Raw genomic sequence first — 19,437 nt, forward strand, 5'->3', positions numbered from 1 at the left:
CCATGGTTCTACGCAAAAATGCTCACTTTGAATGTTGAGGAGTTTTGAAATTCTGCCTCTTCCATTCCCCCAGATTATATACACAACACCAGTAAGCGTTCTTTCTCCTTGGAAATGAAGGGAGACAAGCTAGGTGAGTTGAGCAAAAGTTAGAGGTGTGCAGATTACCGCTCCCCAATACTAATTCTCTTGTCATTATGGAGCACAGATATACTCTAGTGGAATGTCCCTATGCAAGAAGTGAGCAGTTTTGCAACCATCTCTTCCCTCTGTGGATGGTTAAACACTGACAGGCGTTTTTGTGCACTCTCCATCTTGGCGGTCCGGAATTGAGTTGAAGCATGTTTCATGACCCATTTTCTATTTGCTCAAGAAGCTGGCAGAACTGGTTTCCCTGATCTCAGACACCATCTCACATGGTCAGTTTTCTATCCCCAGACATGTTTTAAATCTTAAAATAATGAGCAATGCTTATAGGAACTGCCTCTCACTGTGTGGTGTTTACTGTCTCACGATTCTGCAGGTAGGTGATGCTCAGATGCTGTTGCCTCTCATCAAGTTGACGTTGGACGGAAGGAGAATAAACTGTGCTCAGACTGGTCCAGGAGAGGGCGCGTGAGCAGGAATGCCGCTGTAGGTACAAGTGACCTGTCTGGCAAGGAATGCAGCATCCCGAGAGCCTCTTCTTGACATCATCCCACAGACCACTGCTTCCTTGAGGGAAAGGGCGCTGAGGATTTTGCTATCAGCCACCTAAAACTTTTGCCCAGCCAATAGAAGACTTTTGCTGAAGAACTGAACAAGATATCGTTTCATTTCATTTTTGCATCTTCTGATCATCTGGGCTACAGTAACTGTTGTTTAGCTTTGAGAATTTTAAGCCATATTTGTTTCTGTCATTTTTGTGTACACGTTTCAAAATGATCGACTTAAGCTTCCTGACAGAGGAAGAGCAAGAGGCCATCATGAAGGTTCTGCAGCGGGATGCTGCCCTGAAGAGGGCTGAAGAGGAGAGAGTCAGGTAAGAGGCCGGACAGGTCCTCGGGCATGGGAGGATGGGCAGTCTGTAAGAAGATGGGACACTTTTCTTTCCTCAACCTTAAGTGGTAGTTCTGACTTGGAGCCTGACTTAACGGATTCCAATTTTAAGTTTATTTCCTGGACAGAACTTTCTCCTCCGTATCTCTTTTTTTTTTTTTTTTTTTCCTCGGTACACGGGCCTCTCACTGTTGTGGCCTCTCCTGTTGTGGAGCACAGGCTCTGGACGCGCAGGCTCAGCGGCCATGGCTCACGGGCCCAGCTGCTCCGCGGCATGTGGGATCTTACCAGACCGAGGCTCGAACCCGCGTCCCCTGCATCGGCAGGCGGACTCTCAACCACTGCGCCACCAGGGAAGCCCCGTATCTCTTAATTTATCCCATAGGACTCCTGCCAGAAATAGTTTTGATTAAAAACCTAACTAAACTCCTTTAAATTGTTAAACACTGGATTAAAAATGAAATAATGTATACAAACACATACATACATCTACCTCTCTCTCTCTCTCTCTATATATATATATATATATATATATATAAACACACACATATATATCAACTTTTTAAACTGAATCTACTTAAAAAATGGATCATGTATGAAATTAGAAAATATTTTTAATTTCTAAAGTTTTCAGAAGAAAATAAATTGAGAAGTAGCTCACATTTTTGCACATCTTCAGAAATGTTTGAATTGGTTTCAACAGCAATTGAAATTAGTTCTGACTGAGCTAATTTTTCATTTGTGTTCCATAAGAAGGAGTGGCAACTTTGACACACTATTCACTTTGGGAGGAACCCAAATGTTCCACATCAGCATTTCCACCACTTTCACTCACTTGCGGGGCTGGAGGAGCGTGAGGTCAGAATGCTGAAGAAGTGGGCTTGAGTCCAAGCCCTGCCATTTATTGCCTTTGTAATCTGGGGCCTTGAAGGCAGCGAAAGGTTTCCTGAATGTGAGTCATATTAACTGCATGATCCCCAACCTAGGAGTTATCCAAAAGGAACATAAGCCCTGTTCTTACTTCTTAGGATAGCAGGATCATGAATAATGGAGTTATTTGTGCCCATATTTCGTTATCCATATTTTGACCCTAATTTGAACATGGGTGCTTTATGAAGGAACATGCTGAAATTCACTTCAAGCACTCCAGAGTGTCTAACTGTGGCTACTAACAATTCATATATCGACAGTGCTTAACAGATTGCAAGGAGCTTACATGACTTTTATTTCTTCTGAGCTCACAACACTCGTGCAGTTGGGGGTGCAGGGTGGGATGTAATTACACCCACTTGATGTGTGAGGAAATTGACCTTGAGACAGGTCAGGTGACTCACCCAAGCTCATGTAGTCCGTAGGTGTCAGAAGTGAGAACTAAATCCTGGCCCTCAGGTACTCATTCACTAACTCCACCTCCCCTCCCTAAGAAAACTATAGCAGACAGGACATCCTGGGAAGACCGTTAGACCCATTTTAGAAAGAAGGGGAGGGGGCAACACAGAGAAAATATTAGTTGATTTTCAAGCGTACTGGGAAATGGGAATTCCTTTAGTCTCTCGGAAGATAAGATGGAGAGGATGGGAAAGAAAGCAGTGGAGCTGGGATCGCACCGGGTCCTGTCCCTCTTCCTGCCTCAGGATGTGGGGACTCTGAATCCTGGCGAGCTGCGATCTTTGATTCCTCCCACTTACAAGACCTTACGTGTGGTCTGTAATTCTGTTTCCTCTATCTAGCCAGGTTATGAAGAGAGATTCATTCTCCCTCCCTTCTGTATTTACTTGACCCCAGAGATTCCAGGCTGCTGGGTCTTCCCTGTAGTTCTCTGATTTTGTATGAGATGAGTGGAGGTGTTTCTCAGGCATCTACAGTAATTGCTGAAAATATACTTAAAAATTCAAAGTTCTGGGCTTCCCTGGTGGCGCAGTGGTTGAGAGTCTGCCTGCCGATGCAGAGGACACGGGTTCGTGCCCCGGTCCGGGAAGATCCCACATGCTGCGGAGCGGCTGGGCCCGTGAGCCATGGCCGCTGAGCCTGCGCGTCCGGAGCCTGTGCTCCGCAACGCGAGAGGCCACGGCAGTGAGAGGCCCGCGTACCGCAAAAAAAAAAATCAAAGTTCTGCCTGGAACTGGGCCTTGTAAGGGGTGTGTATGTAGCCACTAGCACCAGCCAGTCTACAGCCACAGCAGGAATGCTGTGAGTCCGTTTGTAGCAGGGACTTTGCAGATTCTCCTTCCATGCACTGTTTCTGAGGATGCCTCGGAAGCTGCTGCTGGTGCTGCCCTTGTTTCTTGCTTTTGTAAACTGATAGGAAGAAGGCTTGGGGTGGTGAAAATCTGGTGTGAGTCAAGTCCTGTTTACTGCTACCATTCTGGGGGCCTTCCTAATTAGGCACCAAGCAGCTCATGTGGACTTGGCCACAGGCAGGTCCAGGACTGAGTGACTGTGTGCGGGGGGGCACAAGATGGGCATGAGGCCCATAGCCTATGGACACTGACAGAGGCCCAATCTGTAACCTGCTCCACACAAAAGGAATGGGGCTCTGGCACCCTTGGTTTTAGGACTGATGGAACCTGGGTTGGTTCTGAGGCTGTCTGCTCCTGGGCTGGTAGAACCATGACTAGGTTTCTGGTCTCTGAAAATGCTATTCTATGGGCTTTTGCTTTTCAGCCCCGTCACCATCCCGCAGCTGTTTGTCTCTAGCTCTTCCATCAGAGTGATAGCCTGACAGCTCTGGAAAGATTTTTGGGGTCCATATCAGTCACTTTACAGATAATGAAGGAAAAGCCCAGAGAGGGGAAGTGACTTTCCCAGGGTCACACAGCTAGTCAGTGCCAAATCCATGATAAGAAAAGCTCTTGGTCTACTGCTTTTCCTTCTTCCCCATGTTGCACACTGGTATTGCTTTTTCAGAAGAACAGTAAGGGCCCTAGTGTAGACCTTGAGTCAAAACTTAGTGAGTTTGAATCCTGTCCTCACCATTGATCAACTATGGTTCATTCAGCAAGTTACTTGACCTCTCTGAGCCTCAACTCAGAGACTGGGAATGACCCTAGTACCAAACTCAAAGAATTACAGTCAGGATTAAGTAAGATAATTCTTAATCTTCTTAGCACATAGTAGGTGATTGATACATTTTAATTCCCTTACTCACCACTCCACCTATGCCTCTAAAAAAGGACAGAGTTCTCTGGTCAGTGGTCTGATTCCTTAGAAGGAAATTACTCCTAAAACTCTCAACTATTTAATACAGTGAAATTTAATTGAGTACTCATTAAGTCTAGGGAACTTCTCTGAACAAATGGAAGGAATTTTAGGGTAATTGAAACATGGTCCCAGTGCTCAAGGAATTTACCATTTAACCATTTAATGGATTATCAATCGCAAATTTAAAATCTCAACCTTGTTTCCCTAACGTGATTTTACAATGCCCCAGTCCTCCTCCAAGTTAGTATATGGCTTTAGAAACATAAATTAGATAATTCTAATATTAGCCTAAGGAAAACATCATTAGAAAGGCAAATCTGCCACTAAAATTCAGACTGCTATTTCAAATGCTAATTCATTACGGGCTTTGGAGTATAACCCTCCTGTAGCCGTGAGGACATTACTAATGGATTATAGCACTGCTGCCCACTAAGACCAGACACTGCCTCAGAGTCCTTTACAATATGGCTGTTGGTGAGAGTTGGATTTAAACTGAAATCTGTTTGCCATTCCTGATTTATCCAGTGCTTTGACTTGTTCACATCCAAGCTCACTCAGGGCACTTTGGAGATGATTTATCCTTTATGCTACCTCCCAACCTGATTTCATGGATGAGAAAATGAGTGTCAAACAGGGGAAGCGTCCAGTTCCCAAATCACTCAACCTGTTAATAGTAGAATGTGGATTTGAACCCAAAGGAATATCTACTGTGGTATCTCGGGGGTTCTGTTAGAAGAAAGCAATTCCAGGTCACTGTCTTTCATGCTGCCTCCCTACCTGTACCACAGTGCTAGGCCCAGTTATTACCATGCCTCACTACCCAGCTTGCTTTCCTAACTACCAGCTGGAGACATTTCACAAACCAGCAGTGAAGCAGACATCAGGATGGATTCTTTTTCTTGCTCCCCGCTGCCTCCTCCCTCTCTGTCCCCCTTTTTTAAAGAAACACCACCATACATACATAGATGTAACTTTAGTCTCTTAGGGTTTGAAAGTGACACACTCTAGAGGTGGTATTTCCTGTGCTTTGTATCACACTGCCAGCAGGAAATCATTGCCGCTGTGTGTCTGTACACCGCCAGCACCACGTCCCCCATCCCATAAACACACAACCACATCTAGGGTGATGGGCGTTCTTGCAGTAGACACCATCTCAACCACGACTGCATTTTTTTTTTTTTTTTTTTTTTTTTTTTGCTGTACGCGGGCCTCTCACTGTTGTGGCCTCTCCCGTCGCGGAGCACAGGCTCCGGACGCGCAGGCTCAGCGGCCATGGCTCACGGGCCCAGCCGCTCCGTGGCATGTGGGATCTTCCCGGACTGGGCCACGAACCCGCGTCTCCTGCATCGGCAGGCGGACTCCCAACCACTGCGCCACCAGGGAAGCCCATGACCACATCTTATGATCCTCAGCTGCTGCCTTAAGACCTACTTTCTTTTAAACAAAGGCAGTTGTCATTGAAGAACTGCTTTCTAGGACCTCTGATGGCATTTTCGTGAAAGCAAAGGGGAAAGGAACCAACATTTGTCTAGGATTGACACTGTACACAGAGCTTCACGTTTTCCCCTTTCATCCGCACAGCAGTGTAGCTGAACCCACTCAACAAGGGGGAGGAAATAGAGTGGAGGAGGTTAAGTGCCCTGTAAGATTGAAACCTTGCTTATGCGACTGCAAAGCCTGTGCTTCCCACGCACTGTGCTGCCTCGCAGCAGACTGTGGGGATCTGTGGTGTGTCCACAGCACAAGTGATGCGTGTTTCTTCTTGTTTTCCGCTGTAAAGAACTTTTGCAATTTATTTCATTTTCACGTGTTTGTTTTCAGATTCTCTATCAAAGGTTGAATGCCTTTGTAGAAAGAGTGAAGTGTGATGGCCATCTTAGAAATCAAAATCATGTTTGGCTCTCTCAGGCAGGATGATGGGGCAGTGGAAAGAACGTCGGCTAGGAGTCAGGCTGGCTTCCGGTCCCCGCTCTGTGTGACCTTGGGCAAACCTCTTAAACTCTCTGGGCCTCATTTCATCTATAAAGTGAGGCCATTTGTAACTATCTAAGGTCCATTCAAAACAAACATTCTCTCATTCAAAACAGACATCTAAGAGTACTTTCAAATCTCGTAGTCTAACCATCTTGCCCAGAATATACTGAGAGGTTAAAAAAAAAAATCTGGGAATGGATCAATCAACCTCTCTGGCCAGTCTGCTGATTCTTATTATGCATAGCTGAGCAGATAATATCGACCAGGTCCTGTCTATGATGTTAGGCCTTTGCCTCATCATGATGAATAGCTAGAAGCTGGGGTGTGCTACGTGAGTACAAGCAGGAAAAATGTTGAACGCAGGATGAAGGGCACCACTGCTCTTTTGGCTTTCCTCTGAAAGTGTTCACACTCTCTCTGCACCGCAGGAGTTGATGTTAGCAGTTAGGGCTGTGGACTAACTTTTTTATGTACAATTCCAAGCATATGCCTGGTGTATGATAGGGAATTAATGAACTGTTGAACGAAAAAATGAACAGATATGGCCTTTACCATACAGAGAAAGCAAGATGGCCATCTTTTGCAGTTGACTGAATTCTTTGTACATCATGGTGAAATTGTAAGGATTAAATGAGATGATGCATGTTAAGTGCCACGCGTGAGGCCCAGTACCGAACACATGCTTTGTATGTATTAGCTGAAAGAATGGGGTGTGACCAGCATGTTCTGCCTGGAGGACCAACTGGACAGTGTCTTCTCTGGGTTGAGTGTTCTTCTGCCTTCACTTCTGCCCAGTGGCAGCCCATGGGTGTTTATTGAGCATCTTCTCTATCCTTAGCTCTCTACTAAGTACAACATGCACGTGTGGAGAGGATGGTAAGGTATAAAAAGTGTGAGTGTCAAGAAACTTACCTTTTTCCCACTTCAACTAAATGGTACAACAACGAGAGAATCAAGTGCTAATTTGGTTGGTACAATTAGAGTTCAAGAAAATTGAGAGATCAATATGGGCTGGTAGAGAAGATTTTATTTTATTTTAATTTTTTTATCAAAGTATAGTTGATTTACAATATTATGTTTCATATTATATTAGTACTGGATTGTGATTCAGTATTTTTATAGATTATACTCCATTCAAAGTTATTACAAGATAATGGCTATAATTCCCTTGCTGTACAATATATCCTTGTTGCTTATCTATTTTATACATAGTACTTTATATTTCTTAGTCCCGTACCCCTAATTTGCCCCTCCCCCATTCCCTCTCTCCTTTAGTAACCTCCGGTTGGTTTTCTATGCCTGTGAGTCTATTTGTGTTTTGCATGTACATTCATTTGTATTATTTTTTTAGATTCCACATGTAAGTGATATCATACAGAATTTATCTTTCTCTGTCTGACTTATTTCACTAAGCATAATATTCTCTAGGTACAGAGAAGATTTTTTTTTTTTTTTTTTTGCGGTACATGGGCCTCTCACCGTTGTGGCCTCTCCCGTTGGGGAGCACAGGCTCTGGACACGCAGGCTCAGCGGCCATGGCTCATGGGCCCAGCCACTCCGCGGCACGTGGGATCTTTCCGGACCGGGGCACGAACCCGCGTCCCCTGCATCGGCAGGCAGACCCTCAACCACTGTGCCACCAGGGAAGCCCCAGAGAAGATTTTGACAGCACCACCTACATGGTCGGATTTCTTTTTTTAATCTACACCTTTATAAAACTTGGGCTTTGATGTCATACATATGGGTTCATCTGTAAAATATTCCAAATGACTAAGCTAGAAAAAGAGATTGATTTACCCTAGTAGTGATTATCATGATAGGAGATCTATAAATAGCACTTACTGCATTTGAAAGAATTTCCTATTCTTTTGCCACTTTAAAAGAAATGAGCCAGAAACCCAACCTCAATTCTTTACTGTAACGGCTTTACTAGGAAGGGCCATGTGCTTCAATGAGCCCGACTCACATGGTGCGGGCTTACTGTGCACTGAGGGCTTAATGGGATCAGAGGCTTGCAGACAGTCAGTTAGGCAGAAGCAGATCAAGAGTTGCATAAGGACCCTTCCAAAGCGCCTTTCCGTTGAACAACAAAGATCAGTGAATAAATAATCTCATGGAGAGAAGTTGGGAGTTGTTATGCTATGAGGGTTTGTGGTCTTCTTCAACACGATGGTGGCTGATGCCGTATTTCATCATGCTTTTCCCTAATCCACCAAGAGATGAGGTGGCCTGCCTCATTAGGAGGAGGCACTGCCGTTGTGATGGAGCGTGGTTCACTTAACCCCAGCAGCGACAGGTTCTCTCTTATCTCTTGTCTTTACTCAGACTAGGTTGGCTGCTGAGCATTTATTTGTTAACTGATTTATTCACTCAACAGTTTCTGGGTATCAGCTCTGTGCCAGGCTCCGTGCTGGATGCTGCTGTTACAAAGGTGTTTATGAGGTAGGAGTTTGCAGAGTTCACAGATTAGTGTGTAAGACAGATATGCAAATAGATCATTGGAACGCAGTGTGGTGAGTGCTGTCGTGGAGGAGCTGTGGGAGCACAGAGAAGGGCAAGCCACATGGTGCCCTCAAGGATCAGGGAAGGCTTCCCTGGGGAGGTGCTACCTAGATCTGAGGGATGAGGGGCCACGTGCTGGACAGAGAAGTGAGGGAAGGACATCTGGAAAGAATTCACATTTATTGGTCTCTTACCAGGATCTGGGCACCGTTAGGTACTTTCAGGTAAATACCGCATTTAATCATCCCAGAAGTCCTGCAGAGTAGGTCTTATTTTCGCCTATCTTTATAAACAGGGAGACTGAAGCTTAGAGGGGTTCAGTAACCTGCCAAAGATCACATTTAGGAAAGGTCACAACGGGGAGTTGGACCTAATCTGGGGAGACATCAAAGCCCATAGTCTTTCTGCCACACCTTCCTGCCCTTAATGTCTACAGAGGTCATGTAAGAGCAGTGTGGAGATCAGTAAGAGGTCTAGTGTGCTGGCACTTGGGGGAGCATGGGAGCAAGTGCTGGGAAATGAATCTGAACAGGTATCCTGGAGCCAGGTGGTCAGGGACCTCATATGATATCCCTTCACTCCAAAAGCGCTGAATAAACACCCACTGTTTTCCAGACACCAAGAAAAGCTATATTGAGTACAGGCCCTGCCCCTAGGGGCTCACTGTCTAGTCAAGGAGAGCTGGAAGGACTTCTCTTTTCTGGAATTGAACTTGAATGTGGTCCTTTTGGGAAGAGAAGGCAAAAAGCTCCACCAGCAGCTCAGGGTGGATTTTTTGCTGTGCTGAAAAGCTAGGCAGTGGTTCCACATAGAAGCGATATCATATGATATTTGTTTATCTCTGTCTGACTTACTTCACTCAGTATGACAATCTCTAGGTCCATCCATGTTGCTGCAAATGACACTATTTCGTTCTTTTTATGGCTGAGTAATATTCCATTGCATGTATGTACCACATCTTCTTTATCCATTCCTCTGCTGATGGATATTTAGGTTGCTTCCATGTCCTGGCTATTGTAAATATACACACTACTGTATATAAAAGAGATAACTAACAAGGACCTACTGTATGGCACAGGGAACTCTACTCAATACTCTGTATAACCTATGTGGGATATATGTGTATCTATAACTGAATCACTTTGCTGTATAGTAGAAACTAACACAACATTTTAAATCAACTATACTACAGTAAAAATAAAAAAAAAATTTAGGCAATGGGAAACCATTAGAAACATTTTATAAGAACCATGACCTCTCTGGTGATTCAGAACCATGACGTGAAGACACTGTCCCTGTCTGGATTTGATGATGGGCTGTCACAACAAGGTGTGTCCAAGGGTTGTGATTGGACATGTTTGGCGTAGGGTCACTTCTTTCTAGGTAACTGGGGGAGGAGAGGAGTTTCCAGCAGAGAGTGGGACTCTGGCTGGAAAGATCTCTCCAGGCACACTTGGGAGAGAGAAAACGTACTTGCCAGAACCCAGGTAACTGCCCCTCCTGCCTTCCCCGTTCCCAGGTAGGCCTGCGTGCAACCCTCACACACAGCCCCGCCACCACCTTGGGTGTGGCTGCCATACACGTTCTCTGGCTAAAACACTTAGATTGGCTACTTTAGGAAGCATGCATATTGGCTCGAATGGCAATCATAAAACCCTCTTGGATTTTTGTGACACATTACCCTCCAAGAGTTCAAAGTCCCCTTAAGGCTTTTATTCCACTTTATTGTAAGTACAGCTCTATCAAAAAGAAAAGATAGGTTTTTTGATTCTCATTTTATTGACGTGGATAGAGAGATGCAGAGATTATAAGACTTGTCATGTAGAACAGTGTTTTCCCCTCACTGTGAATGAGGGAGATTTTAGGAGGGTGGTACTTGGTTTGTTCTTTAGGTTTTAACTTTTCAATGAGCATGAATGACATGGAACACTTAGATGCAGTATCTGCACAAATGGAATTTATGTCTGCCTCCACTCCCCACCCCATATAAATATTATCTTTCCTGATCCCAGCCAGTCTCATTCATAACATTAAGAACCAGGGACCTCATGCACTGTCCCCTACAAGCTTCCAGGAAAGTCTCTGATAAGCTCATTTCAGTGAAATGGCAAGAACTGATGAGCCAGTTATTCACTGAGTGTTTATTAGGTGCCAGGCATGTGCAGAGGTGGTCTGCATGCATTAGCTAATTTAATCCTCATAGCGACCCCGTCTGGTGGGTTACTATTATTAACCCCTTTTTAAAGATGAAGAAACCAAAGCTTAGGGAAGCTTAATATGTCATCTTTCTCTGGGGTATTTACATTTGAACAGTGAACAACAAGCCCGCAGCCAAAGAGTGAATTTGCTCTTGAGAAATTTCAGGCATCATCTGGGGATCATGGCTTAAATCTTTGAATTTTTAAAAAGTGTTGGCCTTGGCTTCTCTGACCTTTCAGTCAAAGCATACATTTGTTAGTCATCTGGGAGGTTTGTGGGATCTTGTAAGATATTGAGAACTTCATTCTGGCTGTATGTTTACAGATTTCTTTATGCAGTGTCATAATAAACTCATTGATTTACTGTGGGTTCTTAGCAAAGTAAAGCTTTTTTTTCTTTTGTAGACATTTGCCTGAAAAAATTAAGGATGACCAGCAGCTGAAGAATATGAGTGGCCAATGGTTTTATGAAGCCAAGGCAAAAAGGCACAGAGAGAAAATCCACGGAGCAGATATCATCAGAGCATCCATGAGAAAGAAGAGGCACCAGGGAGCGGGTGAGTTGATTGGGCTAGTACTTTTAGAGCCAGCATTTGTCCTTGGGAGAAGGTGTCCTTGGGAGAGAGGAAGGGTGTCAGTCATTTAGGGATGTGCTTTGCACCATGCATAGTCCTCTAGGTCGTAATCTCCTTGCCCTGGGTTTGGATGGATGAGGGCAGGGCTAAGTGACTTATTGTGGTGAAGAAGGATGAGGGAAGCCCCTTAGATGCCATGTTGAATTGGAGTAGCCTAGACAATTGGGGGTTATAAGGGATCTACCACCTCCTCTTTCTTTGGCTTTTAATTCTGAAAATTCAGAACCTTTTCTCCTGAGCAGGGTGACAGGAAGAGATTAGCCTCCCTGTTCAATGACCTTGACACCTGGTACTTCTTTAAAAACCAAGTACATCATTTAAGGGACTGTAAAGACAGCATTTTGAGGGCTTCTTTAGAATTCTGTTGAGTTCATCAAATATTAACCGAGTGTCTTCTCTCTAATTAACTCTGCACTAGCCAGTATAAACCTTTATCCCTAAGAACAGCCATTGTCTAGTTCTAGCCTGTACTCAGTAAGGAAAATAGCTGTCACCTCTTCAGTAGCTAATATATGATAGGCGTTTAGTCCCTATTATTTCTAATTGTAGTAGCAATCTTGTAAGGTAGGTCTCGTTATCCCCATTCTATATGTGGGGTATGTGAAGTTCAGAGAAGGGAAGTAACTTGCCCAAGGTCATATAGCTGGCAAATGACAGCTCCGGGATTTCAGTCTTTCGGACTCAGAGCGATGCTCCTTACAGATGAGGGCTGACCTCTTATGATGTGCTATGTATTGCTCACAGCCCTCTTGATTTCCAAAACCACCCAGACCTTCAGAAATCTTGAAAGGTGCAAGTTAGTACTGTGGACTCCGTTTTGCAGCTGAAGAAAATTGACTTATGTGTAAAGAGACCTGTGGATGTGAGTATTTGGAAATTGGGAGCCCTTACGTCGCTTCATCTTCTTAACACTGATGAAAGTATTCCTGGCACTTACTGGCTATGTGGCCTTAGGCAAGTTTCTTGAACCCTTTGATCCTCAATTTCCAAATCTGTAAACTTGGAAAATAGTTACTTCCTCATAGGATAATGCATGCAAAGGACTCAGCACTATGCCTGGCACTCAGTCATCACTCAGTTGATGCTAATTATCTAAGAGGTTCAGGTAAAGAGTTCTGGGTGTTCAGAGGCAAAAGAGGTTATTTTCTGAAGAGGGATCACAGAGGTTTTAAGGGGGCCCTGGCATCTGAGCTGGCTATTAAGGAAGATATAGAATTGGGATGTGTAGAGGTTGGGGGAGGAGGAGGCAGTGGAGAGGGACATTCCAGAATAGAAGCATTTGTTCCCCTTTGTGTCCCAGAACCCAGCCTCAAGTTGGGCCCATTGTAGCTGTTCAGTAAATACTTGGTAATGATGGTGTGTCTGTCCCAGTGAGGACTCCCTGCCCTGAGCGTCCCCTGGCCGTACACATTTGGTCCCAACCCCAGTTCAGATCAGAATCACCCAGGGCAGTCGGAATTTTGCTTTAGTCATCTCTGCACATTTAAAGGTGCACCCATGCTCTCTGGAGACGGTACTTGTAGGGAGGTAACAACATGGGAATCTACTGACTTCTCTCACAGATATAATTTTTTTTTAATTACGTGATTTCTTTAATTTTAATTTTATTTATTTATGGCTGCGTTGGGTCTTCGTTGCTGAGCGCGGGCTTTCTCTAGTTGCGGCGAGCGGGGGCTCCTCTTCATTGTGGAGCATGGGCTCTAGGCGCGTGGGCTTCAGTAGTTGTGGCACATGGGCTCAGTAGTGTGGCACGCGGCCTCAGTAGTTGTGGTGCACAGGCTTAGTTGCTCCGCGGCACGTGGGATCTTCCTGGACCAGGGCTTGAACCCGTGTCCCCTGCATTGGCAGGTGGATTCTTAACCACTGCGCCACCAGGGAAGTCCTGCGTGATTTCTTTTAATTTTCACAAGTGTCTTCTTTTTAAGAAGAGGAATATTAGGCTCATAGAACTCAAAAAACATTCCCTCTGCCTCAGAGCCACTTAGTAATATAACTAGGTCTTGTATACAGGTCTTTGTGTTTTTTTGTTTGTTTGTTTGTTTTTTTGTGGTACGAGGACATCTCACTGTTGTGGCCTCTCCCGTTGTGGAGCACAGGCTCCAGACGCACAGGCTCAGCAGCCATGGCTCACGGGGCGCAGCCGCACCGCGGCATGTGGGATATTCCCGGACCGGGGCACAAACCTGTGTCCCCTGCATCGGCAGGCAGACTCTCAACCACTGCGCCACCAGGGAAGCCCAGGTCTTTGTGTTTTGACTCCTCTTGCAGATGTAATTCTGATCCCAAGTGCTCAGATTCATTAGTGACTGCCTGGGCACTCAGAGGAGGCCTGACGTTCAGGTTCCAGCCTTCAGTGATAAGAGCTGATATGAGAGTTGTAGGTCGTGGAGGTAAGAGATAGATAACCTTCTTGTCTTTATCGTTTCCTGTTTCAGCTGAGCAGAGTAAGGACAGAGCAAACAGGGCAAAGGAAAGCTGGGTGAATAATGTCAACAAAGATGCTCTCCTCCCCCCAGAGCTAACCGGTGTTGTAGAAGAGCCAGAAGAAGATGTAGCACCTGCAAACCCAAGGTAAGACTGAGCTCATGGGGAGCGCTGCTGCACGTGGGATTCGTGGCTTGGTCCTGCTGTGTGAGTGCAAATGCTAGACAGGTCTCACGGGCATGGGAAGGGGGCATGTACGAGAGAATTCTGGGCCCTGATGTGGACAAAGCGTGCGCAGTACTCTTTCTCAGCTTCCAGAATTTCTAACAGCTCTGCATAGTAAATAAAACTAAAATGTTAAGTGGTGATTTCTTCCAGCACCAACAAGAGCTGTTTTTTATTTGTGCTAAGGATATCTCCATACAGTCAGTGAAGAGATACTCCAAAATGAATGTAGAGGAATAAGTCATTTCAGGAAAGAGATGAATGATGATCAAATTGTAACAGCTTGGTGCAGTAGAAGAAGCTCAAGCACAGGAACCAGGCAGACATGAATTCACATCCTGACTATGCCACTTATTAGCCATTTGACCATGGGCAAGTCATTTAGTCTCTCTGAATCTCTTTTCCTAACTATAGATAGGAATCATACTATATAGGAAAGGTTATGGTGAGAATTAGTGGTAACGTATGTAGAATACCTGGCACATGGTAGGCACTCAGTAGATGTCTCTTAAGGATGCAGATTGTCCTCAATATTTTTTGTGCTTTCCATACATTTTTATCATCTGGCCAATCAAAACGTACATTTGTACAGTACATGGTTCCTGTGATATAGCTGATTATGGGGTTTCGTTGCCACAGACCTTTTGGAACCATGATGATTTGCTTTTAGGTATTTAAGGATCTTCCCATTGGTGTCTGTCCCTTGGCGGTATAGTTGTTACCCTTTGGTGGGAGAGCAGTTGCATTTTATCTCTACTTCCTCAGTGAAGACAACTCAATTCAGAGTCTCCAACTGGAATGAAGTCAATGAATTTGCTGGTGGGACAGTCAGTGATCCAGGATCCAAGGCTGAGGTACCTGGGGAATAGGGACGTTTCCAACATAATTTACAGGTGAGGGAGAGGGTCTATACTGTAGGCACCAACAGGCATTTCAGAGTCAAATATAAGTAGTTATGTCACATGGATGATGGAGTACTGATTCTATTGTGCCCCATTATTTATCCATTTCCCTTTTGGAGAGGACTTGCTTTGTTTTCCTGGGTGGTAGGTGGCACTATTTCCCCTCTAGGATGATTTGTAATGTTCTGTTATGTCTGTAGAGGCCATGTCGGCTAGAGGTTGAAACACCTTAACAGTAGCTGTGAATTGACTCTGTGACCTTGCACTAGAAGTGACTTAACTTCCTGGGCCGTTGTTTCCTTGGCTGTAAAATGGGAATGAAATAGTTTGCTAGCAGGATTGTTGAGACTCTAATTAGCTAGTACATGTAGAATTCCTAACACATAGTTCATAGCGCATAGTAGTTGCTCAGTGAATGGAAGTGTGGGCTCTCACATACATACAGGTATTTCAGGGAGCTCAGGAAAGGATGTGAGAACACGTTACCTCTTTCTCCTTGTGCCTCCCCATGTTCCAGCTGCCTGCAACTTCCCTAATGGGATGAAGGCCTGCCTTCCTTCCATACAGCAAGAGGACACCTTAAATATTAGAAACTCTGGGAGTGAGAACACAGGCATTTAGATTCCCCTTCAAGGAACTGAGAGCAGCTCCTAAGAGCTGGGTTTGATGGGGACACCAGAGCACTGACTGACTGAGGGAGGAGGTGGACAAGAGAAGATTTGAGGGTGTCAGACACAAACTTAGCTCATTGTACTCTTTTATCTGGGTCAGACTTCCTGTCCTTCTCCCAGGACCTCATTTCATCTCAAAGGACCTAAGGGACCGAGGTGTCACTGCCCTTAGAGCATATAGTGTCCACATTTGCATCTCCATTGTTTGCTACATTTCTCGCGTGACCTCAGAAGAGTCTTTCGGGTTTCATCTGTATGTACATCAGAACTAAGCTGCCTCACCAGGATGTTATGAGACTGAATGAAATGAGGTATGGGAACCACTTGGCATTTCTCAGGGAGAAAGAAAATTGGCAATTTGCAGGTGGCCTTATAATTATGTTATTATAACATAGAGGAGGTAGGTTGAGAAGGCAGGAATAAAAATGTTAGATGTATCCAGCACGCCTTGCTCATTACGTGGCACGGGTGGTAATCACCCAGAACTGTAGAAGGAGCTGTTGTTTAATTCCTCCTTTCCGTGTCAGAAACTACTGCTTTACTCAGTATCAGGTTCCAGCATGTTTTTCACCTATACTTCAACATTTGGGAACTGGGCGTGTTAGGTATATTTTGGGGTCTGTACTTTGAGACTAAGTGAACTTCAATAGAATGACTCAATACCTGTCAATATTTTGTTAGCCAGGAGTCAGGAGTTGGGGAGTGTAAGCCAGCAGTGACTGGATATTGGAGCTTCTGAAGGAGTTTTTTTCTAATAAAGTCTGGGGCAAGAGTCCTTCTTCCGTTGTGGGTACAATTCTGTGGACTTCTGCCTGTGAATAGTTAAAACACTGTGGGTATTCAGTGTGTATTCAAGCATGGGAAGCTTCCTGCGTTATTTTGGAACTCATCTTTGTTTGCATCTGTAGCACGGGGAAGCAGAGAGAGGTTTGATGAACAGAGCAGCAGAGAATGAGGTTCCCTTTCGAGTGGCAAAGAAAAGTACAAGTGATCCCAGCTCTAGTTCTGGTCACTGATTTTCAGCATGGTGGTATTGGCACACACAGTGGTAAAGGACCAGTGTTTGGGGTCTTAACAAAAGGCATAGCATATTTTTGAATTTGCTTCACTCAATCCCTGAGCCATTTCTTCATGTGTTTGTTGATGTGTTGAAGCCTCACTGAGTGTAATACGTGTTAGCACAGCGCTGGGTACTGGGCATGGGCACAGCATTAGCTGCCAAGGAGAAAGGGAGAAATCAACAATCCAAAGGGAGAAACCAACCACAAAAAACACGGGGGAAAAAAAAAAGCACTTGCAAAATTTGCTTCTGATTCCAGACACAGTTAATATTTAAGCTGAAAATTACCTCAGAAGAGGGTACGTCTGGTGTTATTTTTAACTGCTTTATTTTTAATTTTTTGGTCGTGCCACAAGGCTTGTGAGATCTTAGTTCCCCGACCAGGGGTCACACCTGTGACCCCTGCAGTGGAAGCTCGGAGTCCTAACCACTGGACCTCCAGGGAATTCATTTTTAACTGCTTTAGAGGGAAAGGCTAGTTAAGGTTCAAAAGCTTTAAAAGTTGCTGCATGTGCTTGGAAACATTTTATGGCTAGGCATAGAAGCAGATGGACTGTCCCACTGCCCACGTGGCGTAGTTCTAAGACTGCTATAAAGCCCTCCCTCTTCCCCAGATGTCCCTACCACGGTACCTAACGTTATTCTTCTTTTTAGTTAAGTCTTCAAAGACTTGTATTAAAATGCAAACACTATAAGGAGGGGAACCCTAACAGTAGTTTCGTAGTCTAATATTTTAATAATCTTCTTACGGAAGTAAACCCATTTTGGCTAAGTGCCACATCTAGTATTGCAGGTAGTTTTTGAAGGGTACCTGAGGGAAGAGATCACAGAGCTCAAGGTGTGAACCTTGGCTTGCTGTACAGTTTTAAGAACTCATCACATGGAATGTATTGAATATCTTATATATGCAGGACACACCCTGCGAATAGAAATCTGATCCCTCTGAGAGGGATTCTAAGAAACAAAAGACACAGTATCTGGCTATAAAGAGACTATATTCTCTTAGGAAAAATAATGCTTCCATATATGAATATCTGATCACGTGATAACAAATAGTACCAGGCAGGGAGCAAATCCCAATCCCAAGGTACCAATAAAATGTGCAGTAAGACTTGAGACAAGGAGACCCACTTCCAGCTGAGCTGATAGGTGACCAGCATCACAAGGGAGGTGAGATTTGGACTGGGCTTGGAGGTGATAGTGAGGATTTGGGTCAAGAGAGTAGAGCAAACACTTGAGGGAAGGGCTGGGGATAGGTTGGGGGAGACAGCAAAGAGGGACAGTGAGTCATTTTTGGCATGAGGGTCAACAGGAAGGCGGAGTGGGAGGGTACAGTGGGGCAGATGGTGGAGCGTCTCCAATTCCTTCCTGAGGAGTTCAGACTTCAGCTTCATTCCACAGGCCTTGAGGATCCAGGAAAGGTAACGAGCAGAAGAGGGACATGATCAAAGTTCTGTTTTAGACCATCCCATTTTAGAGGTGGAATGCTGAATGGATTAGAGAAGTGGAACTTTGGTGTCAGGAGGTCGGATGTGAGGCTAGTACAGATGACAGAAATAAAGGAGGAATCAGTAGGGGTGGAAAGGAAGTGACAAATGTGAGAGTAACTGGGAAGGAAGAAATCGCCCAGACTTCACTCCAGTCCTCTTGCCATAAACCACTGCTTTACTCGTGTGAGAAATCAGAGGCAGTAGAGCCCAGCCATTACAATGATTGTCTTTGGAGTCAGGGTCAGACACACCTGGTGCAAATCCCCAGCTCTTTCACTAACTTAAGCTCTCCAAGCCTCAGTTTTCTCGCTAGTAAAATGGGGAGAAGGATACATACCTCACAGGGATGTTGCAAAGATCAACTGAGAATAAGATGGTTGCTGTATTGATGGTTGTGAGATAAAAGACAGGCAAACAAAACATTGATGCATTCCTCAAGAGAAGCAAAGCCGGAGCTTAATTGAGGAAGTAACTGTATTTTCAGAGACAGTGTGAGGCATAAGACTCTTGTTTTATTTTTTTCTAGTAAGCAGACTTGTGAACTGTACTTAACCAAGTATCTCACCCTCATCCCATTTCCCGCCAATCCCAACCACAAGGTAACCCAGTGAATACTGTATGTTTCTGGTGTTTGATCGCGTGCTCTGAATACCTCATTTCTTCTTCTCTTGATTTCTGAATAGCAGGAACAAAGACATTTTGTTTAAAACCTAAATAATGTGCCTCATTGTAATTTGGCAAACAACATAGATATTTTTAAAAACCATGGCACCTGTGTGCTGCTGCCTTCCCTGGCACTGGCTCAGCTGGCCTTCAGTTATTCAGTCGTTCACCAGTTGTGTACCAGGCACTGTACAAGGCATCATGGGGAATAGAAAAAAGGTCAAGATACTCTTTAAGGATCTCCCAGTTTACTATGAGAGATAAGATATGTATGCACAGAATGAGGTTGCATAGCAGACATGAAATCCATAGCTGCATGGATTTAGTTTAGTAGAGTTTAGTAGAGAGAGACTGGTTTCATCTCTGGGCAGGAGGGGACAACATGATATGCAGTGTGGACAGTTGTGGGCCTGGTGGCTAAAGGCGCAGGAACTGGATTTCCAGGGAGCAGAGG

At 44.6% G+C, this 19,437-nt stretch overlaps 1 protein-coding gene across 1 annotated transcript in view; it reads left to right on the top strand.

Moving 5' to 3' along the window:
- The first annotated feature begins 920 nt into the window (after nucleotides 1–920).
- SYTL2 (synaptotagmin like 2) overlaps nucleotides 921–19,437 on the top strand; it is a 55,162-nt gene continuing 36,645 nt past the window's right edge. Inside the window, 3 exon segments of the mRNA XM_065882658.1 lie at nucleotides 921–1,021; nucleotides 11,319–11,470; nucleotides 13,984–14,119. Coding sequence (XP_065738730.1) covers nucleotides 921–1,021; nucleotides 11,319–11,470; nucleotides 13,984–14,119 — 389 coding nt within the window.

Source organism: Phocoena phocoena, chromosome 8, assembly GCF_963924675.1.
Source record: "Phocoena phocoena chromosome 8, mPhoPho1.1, whole genome shotgun sequence".
NCBI classification, from domain to species: Eukaryota; Metazoa; Chordata; class Mammalia; order Artiodactyla; family Phocoenidae; genus Phocoena; species Phocoena phocoena.